The sequence below is a fragment of the Hypomesus nipponensis genome, chromosome 10 (genome assembly GCF_054491055.1).
Source record: "Hypomesus nipponensis isolate SF chromosome 10, ASM5449105v1, whole genome shotgun sequence".
NCBI lineage: Eukaryota > Metazoa > Chordata > Actinopteri > Osmeriformes > Osmeridae > Hypomesus > Hypomesus nipponensis.
Window position 1 is genome coordinate 190,001 of NC_140370.1, and position 7,500 is coordinate 197,500.

Below are 7,500 nucleotides of genomic sequence, written 5' to 3' on the forward strand. Positions count from 1 at the left end.
ATAGGCCAATAGCAGCCACTCTATAATCACTCCTATTGAAAAAGATATCCAACCATCAGTGCCCGCCACAGCTGGCTGGATTAAGGGGCAGGGCCTAAAATAGATGTGGTAACCTCAGACATGTAGACATATGATGACAATTATCATGTACTTTTACAAATTAAACAGTCTCAGTTCTGGTAGAAACGTGTTCATGAAAGTCCCACGAGCAAGTACACGTTTGAATCATATGTGTAAGATAAATGGAAGCTGATAAACTCAATGTTTAGGATCAAAATGTTGTAACCATGCTAAATCTCATAATACATATCGTACAGTCTCAGTTGTTGTATCACCTTGTTCAGGCAAGTGCCATGAATAAGCACAGAGTTGATTCAAACTTTAATAGGTACAATGTAATTGAGTTAAAGGTAAACTTAAAGTTACACTGCTGATCCTACCAAGTTGTGAAAATATGCTAAAACTGATTGAGGGCTATAGCCTACTCAAAAATAGGCCAATAGCAGCCACTCTATAATCACTCCTATTGAAAAAGATATCCAACCATCAGTGCCCGCCATAGCTGGCTGGATTAAGGGGCAGGGCCTAAAATAGATGTGGTAACCTCAGACATGTAGACATATGATGACAATTATCATGTACTTTTACAAATTAAACAGTCTCAGTTCTGGTAGAAACGTGTTCATGAAAGTCCCACGAGCAAGTACACGTTTGAATCATATGTGTAAGATAAATGGAAGCTGATAAACTCAATGTTTAGGATCAAAATGTTGTAACCATGCTAAATCTCATAATACATATCGTACAGTCTCAGTTGTTGTATCACCTTGTTCAGGCAAGTGCCATGAATAAGCACAGAGTTGATTCAAACTTTAATAGGTACAATGTAATTGAGTTAAAGGTAAACTTAAAGTTACACTGCTGATCCTACCAAGTTGTGAAAATATGCTAAAACTGATTGAGGGCTATAGCCTACTCAAAAATAGGCCAATAACAGCCACTCTATAATCACTCCTATTGAAAAAGATATCCAACCATCAGTGCCCGCCACAGCTGGCTGGATTAAGGGGCAGGGCCTAAAATAGATGTGGTAACCTCAGACATGTAGACATATGATGACAATTATCATGTACTTTTACAAATTAAACAGTCTCAGTTCTGGTAGAAACGTGTTCATGAAAGTCCCACGAGCAAGTACACGTTTGAATCATATGTGTAAGATAAATGGAAGCTGATAAACTCAATGTTTAGGATCAAAATGTTGTAACCATGCTAAATCTCATAATACATATCGTACAGTCTCAGTTGTTGTATCACCTTGTTCAGGCAAGTGCCATGAATAAGCACAGAGTTGATTCAAACTTTAATAGGTACAATGTAATTGAGTTAAAGGTAAACTTAAAGTTACACTGCTGATCCTACCAAGTTGTGAAAATATGCTAAAACTGATTGAGGGCTATAGCCTACTCAAAAATAGGCCAATAGCAGCCACTCTATAATCACTCCTATTGAAAAAGATATCCAACCATCAGTGCCCGCCATAGCTGGCTGGATTAAGGGGCAGGGCCTAAAATAGATGTGGTAACCTCAGACATGTAGACATATGATGACAATTATCATGTACTTTTACAAATTAAACAGTCTCAGTTCTGGTAGAAACGTGTTCATGAAAGTCCCACGAGCAAGTACACGTTTGAATCATATGTGTAAGATAAATGGAAGCTGATAAACTCAATGTTTAGGATCAAAATGTTGTAACCATGCTAAATCTCATAATACATATCGTACAGTCTCAGTTGTTGTATCACCTTGTTCAGGCAAGTGCCATGAATAAGCACAGAGTTGATTCAAACTTTAATAGGTACAATGTAATTGAGTTAAAGGTAAACTTAAAGTTACACTGCTGATCCTACCAAGTTGTGAAAATATGCTAAAACTGATTGAGGGCTATAGCCTACTCAAAAATAGGCCAATAACAGCCACTCTATAATCACTCCTATTGAAAAAGATATCCAACCATCAGTGCCCGCCACAGCTGGCTGGATTAAGGGGCAGGGCCTAAAATAGATGTGGTAACCTCAGACATGTAGACATATGATGACAATTATCATGTACTTTTACAAATTAAACAGTCTCAGTTCTGGTAGAAACGTGTTCATGAAAGTCCCACGAGCAAGTACACGTTTGAATCATATGTGTAAGATAAATGGAAGCTGATAAACTCAATGTTTAGGATCAAAATGTTGTAACCATGCTAAATCTCATAATACATATCGTACAGTCTCAGTTGTTGTATCACCTTGTTCAGGCAAGTGCCATGAATAAGCACAGAGTTGATTCAAACTTTAATATGTACAATGTAATTGAGATAAAGTGAACTAAATTTATCATCCAGTCTGCTGGATCACTAGGTGTGGAAATATGTTAATGGTGATTGAGGGTAACCCCTCACCTGATCACTTCTAATATACATCTGCCCCCATCACCTTAGGAGTGATTGGGATATGCTAAAAGGGTGATTTGGGTTTCATGACCCACAGGCATAACTAGACAGGCAACAGAGAAGACATTTCAGTTCCTCATTTTGATCCTGCTGTGAAGACCATTTTGTATTGGAAGCCAGAACTAAGTTTCAAGATGAGTGAGGACACTAAAAAGCCCATTGATCGTAGATATCTGTACTGTCTGCGTTGCAAAAAGCCACAGGACAAGTTGTCTGTACATCTGGCCAGGGTCTGTATGAAGAAATGCACACCAGAAGAAAGAGCAGCTGAGCTTGACAAGGCCAAGGAGTCGACCAAGAAATGGACTTTGACCAGAAATTGGGAATACAGTCACATTTGTGAGTTGCTGCCCCACGCAGAATGTCGTTCTGCAATGGTGAATGAGCTTCTAGAGAGAGGATTCTTTATAAGCAATATACCTCCAGAGCCCATTCCGGTGAATTCTGCAGAGGACATTTCTGCAGAGGAACCTGGCACATCTGAATCCACCACCACCAGATATATTGCCAGCCCCACCCCTTCATCCCAAGATGAGGATTCTTGCAGCTCTGCCTCCAGCAACGATGTGGGGCCAGTGGACCCTTCTTGGCAAAAGTATGTATAGTACATTACACACAGTGTCACAGAAAATTTAATATCTACAATGTTTTTGTAATTCATAATTAAATTCTCCTCCTTTTCAAACAGAGATCCTCCTGCCGCCACCACAAGTGTGAGGGTGAAAATGCAAACGGCGGGTCTGTATGACAGGTTTCCTGAAGACGCCACACTCATTTTAGACTTCAAAAAGTACCTTAGGGACTCTCTCCACGTCTCCAACTGTCAACAGGAGGTGAGATATCTTACACATCATCCAGTCAATTTCAACAATGTTCCATATGTCCACTTAATTTGAATGATGTTAATGCAAAAGGCTCTGGCTAACATTTATTTCTCATCATCCCTCTTAAAGATTGACAACGTGGCACGCTTCCTGCGCTATTTGCAGCCTGAAGGTGGGGAAGTTACAATGGCCTTTCTTCAAAAGAGCACAGAGACCAGAGAGTACCTGATATGCCTGGAACAGACAGAAATGAGCGCAGCTACCAGACTGAACTACATCAAGAACATGATACGGTTCGTCGATTACCTGAAGACAAGGCTGGACATGGAACAGGAAGTACCAAACCTCCACACCATGTGCCAGAAATACAAAGAATTTCTTCAGACGCTCAGGAAGCCAGTGGCCAAAGCTCATTCAAGAGCCGTGGTCGTCACAAAGTAAGTACTATTATATCTGTATTGTCCTATTACTGCTAATGTTGTTCTTGTTTACTATAATCCTCAATGCAGTGTTTAATAACCTGTCTCTCTTTTTCTCTATCATTTTTTAAATCTAGATATGACCGATTTACCCATGGCATGCGAACTGTTGCAGAATGCCAGGAGATTTTGAGGGTGGCAAACAAGGATTTCCTGAACACGTTCCAGAAGTTGATGAATGAATCCGAAGTCATCGAGACTGAAAAGACAACATTCCGCTATTACTGTGAAGCGGTTATGGTGTTACGTCACTTCCAGCGCCCCGGAGCTGTGGAAGGCATGACTGTAAGTGCTTCTATCTTAACAGCTGGAAGGAGATTGACCCCATGATATGATGTAATGGTCATGTGGAAATGCATGCATTAAAATATGTTTATGTTTTCCAGTTGAAGGAGTGGGAGCAGAGAAAACACGTCAATGGCAGGGCTGTGGTTGGCATCTGCCATCACAAAACATCAACCCAACAGGTTGTTGCAATTGCCTTGACACAGGAAGAAGAAGCTGTAAGTACATTAGCAGATGTGTTTCCTATTGATGTTTTAACACTAAGAAAATGATATATTACTTACAATGGTTTGCAGTAAAGTAATTGTCTTTCTTGTTCCCACAGTGGTTACAGACATACCTTGATATGATTCGGCCGGGATACTCTAGGGGTGACTGTGACAAGTTTTTCCTTTCATCTAATGGCAAAGGACTTAACAGTGTCACAAATGACATAGCTCGACTCCACGAAAGGTATGTGCCTACCTACATACATGTGCTGATGAGTAATGTTCACTGAATGTTCAAATGTTCATTTCTTGCATTTCACCCTATTCACTGTGTATTATCAGACACAATCATATCACAAATTAATGTTTCATGGCAAATCTTTTTACAGCTACAATCTCCAAACTTGCACTAGTATGGAGGTCAGAAGAGTAGCTGAGACACAGTTTGCATCAGTGTGTACCGAGGGCCAAAAGGAGGATGTTGCTCACTATTTGGCCCACACCAGTGCTGTGGCTAACCAGCATTATCGAATGCGACAGCCCCATGTTGTAGTGGCCACAGCTCTGATAATGGAAGCCCACACTGAGTAAGCATCTTCATTTTACACAAAATAACAGGTCAATTAAATCTCATAGTTGTTTACCAAGTTGTCCTTATTTTGTATTATTTTAACCGTCATCTTTGTTCATGTTGAAGTGCTACAGTGACAACAGGCGGCAGCCCCCCACTATGCAAGAATGTCCGGGTAGACGAGGCTTCCAGAATGGATTTCACGTCCTTCGTCGCCAAATTCCCCGTTTCCACCGAAGGCCAGCCACCCAGCAAAAAAAAGAGGGTCTCAGAAGGGTTTCCAGAAGACCGTTCCTTCTATGACAGGTGGCGAGCCACCCAGTATCTCCAGAGACAGGAAATTCTGATGGGTAAGTACTCCAATGCATAATCCATGAATACAACATTGACTTCCAAATACAAACATCACTTACAGATTACATTTTATTTAGTGTGATATATGACCAGCATGACTGAGGTTAATTTATTCTTTCAGCAAAATACATCCATCAGAAACCTTCTGTCAAGCAATTGGAGAAGGCAATCGATACGCATGGCTGGACAGCCAACTGTCCAACTGCAGGTGAGATGATGCTGAAGTGGACACCAGCCTCCAAAGAGTCCATTGAAGGTGATGCTCGCGCCTACCGGCAATCGAGGAATCAGTCGTGGCAAGGCCTGGTCATTCAAGACTTTGGAGCAGAGAAAGGAAAAGGTAAGAACATCTGTATTCATCAGAGGAAAAACATATTGAAATGTTTGCCGGCCTGTTATGTATTTTTTTGTAATGTATCTAACTCAAAATGTCATCTTCTCTTAATTACAGGAGTGGTGACAACAAAGCCTTTTGCCAAAGGTGAAATTGTCTGTGATTACCACGGAATCCTCACCACAGCAGCAGAGGGGACACAGATGCTGAGCGAGAGCCCAGGAGAAGACTTGCGTGGTCTGTTTTTCTTCAAAGCTGGCAAGACTGAACTCTGCATGGATGGCCACAGCCCATGTGAGTGTCATGTTGGAGCAGACATTTTAGGCAGAAGAATCAAGCATTCTTCAAAGCGGATGAACCTGCAGCCACTTCACTGCCTTTTCAATGCAGGAGGTGAAAAGCATGCCATCCTCTTCAGGGCAGTTCAGGACATTCCAACCAAGACTGAACTTTCTTTTGACCACGGTAACAAGAGGAAGTCCTTCCGAGGACATGGCCTAGACCTGACGTGGCTGGATTTGTAGAGAGAGGCAGGGCTGGTTTTATGCTCTATATATGTCTCTATCCTTAAAAAAGAATCCATTTAAGATGTATGTACATGTACCCTTCTGTAAATAGTTTTTATCACAGCACTGTTTTTTTATGACTTTTAAATAAATCTTTAGAACAATTTTAAATGACCTCAGCTTCATTATGTGATTAGGCCCCTGTTTACACATTTAAATAGGCCTCTGTTTACAATAGTGTCCTTACTAACACAAAATTCCACTTGATTTTTAAACAGCTTGGCATAGAGTTTGATGGGACTGAATTATGTCTGTAAACATGTGTATGATGTCCTCCTGAAACACATTTTAGCTTACATGTACAGTGGCCTTAGATGCAGTTATTGGGTTTGTGACCTTAGAATAATTACACTAGCCAGGCACAAGTACTTAGCAAAGGCCATTTACCATTCTTGTGAGTCATACACCCTTACAAACCTATACACATAGGCCCCTGTTTACACATGCAAATAGGCCTCTGTTTACAATAGTGTCCTTACTAACACAAAATTCCACTTGATTTTTAAACAGCTTGGCATAGAGGTTTGTGGGACTGAATTATGCCTGTAAACATGTGTATGATGTCCTCCTGAAATACATTTTAGCTTACATGTACAGTGGCCTTAGCTGCCGTTATTTGGTTTGTGACCTTAGAATAATTACACTAGCCAGGCCCAAGTACCTAGCAAAGGCCATTTACCATTCTTGTGAGTCAAACACCCCACACTCTCAAGCATTGCAATTGGTTAGGTACGCTTAAAAACACACACATGCATCCACAGTATTTTATACAGCAGAGCATGATACAAAATAAGGCATTTCTTTGTGCGTCCTGCGCAGCCTCTTTGGTGCAGAATGTGACGAAAGCATAGCCTCGGTTGAGGCCGCTGAGAGCACATGACCTCAAGATATAAAACAGAGCATCATACAAAATAAGGCATTTCTTTGTGACATTATCTTCACAAACAGTGGTTTGAATTCCACTCTATTTTTAAAACAGCTTGGCATACACTGAATTCTGTCTGTAAACAAACACAGAGGCCTGAAACAAACCAAAGGGCTGGCCTGCCAGGCTTACAGACCTGTACAGATAGGCCCCTCTTTTCACATGCAAATAGGCCTCTGTTTACAATAGTGTCCTTACTAACACAAAATTCCACTTTATTTTTAAACAGCTTGGCATAGAGGTTTGTGGGACTGAATTATGTCTGTAAACATGTGTATGATGTCCTCCTGAAATACATTTTAGCTTACATGTAGAGTGGCCTTAGCTGCCGTTATTTGGTTTGTGACCTTAGAATAATTACACTAGCCAGGCCCAAGTACCTAGCAAAGGCAATTTACCATTCTTGTGAGTCAAACACCCCACACTCTCAAGCATTGGAATGGGTTAGGT

At 40.9% G+C, this 7,500-nt stretch overlaps 1 protein-coding gene across 1 annotated transcript; it reads left to right on the forward strand.

Annotated features, from left to right (window-relative positions):
- Positions 1-2,637: 2,637 nt before the first annotated feature.
- Positions 2,638-6,087, forward strand: LOC146268740 (uncharacterized). The gene is made up of 10 exons (XM_084708342.1): positions 2,638-3,098; positions 3,216-3,336; positions 3,457-3,764; positions 3,884-4,091; positions 4,193-4,309; positions 4,417-4,544; positions 4,690-4,887; positions 4,998-5,221; positions 5,347-5,565; positions 5,677-6,087. The coding sequence occupies exons 1-10, from the start codon at positions 2,638-2,640 to the stop codon at positions 6,081-6,083; spliced, it is 2,391 nt and encodes a 796-aa protein (XP_084564468.1). The 3' UTR covers positions 6,084-6,087.
- Positions 6,088-7,500: the final 1,413 nt, after the last annotated feature.

What these genes read in the sequence shown, in the direction of transcription:
- LOC146268740 (XM_084708342.1), top strand. Translation starts at nt 2,638, where the DNA reads ATGAGTGAGGACACTAAAAAGCCCATTGATCGTAGATATCTGTACTGT. An exon ending in TGACACAGGAAGAAGAAGCT is followed by an intron (nt 4,310 to 4,416) that starts GTAAGTACATTA and finishes TTGTTCCCACAG; the next exon opens with TGGTTACAGACATACCTTGA. An exon ending in GAGACAGGAAATTCTGATGG is followed by an intron (nt 5,222 to 5,346) that starts GTAAGTACTCCA and finishes TTATTCTTTCAG; the next exon opens with CAAAATACATCCATCAGAAA.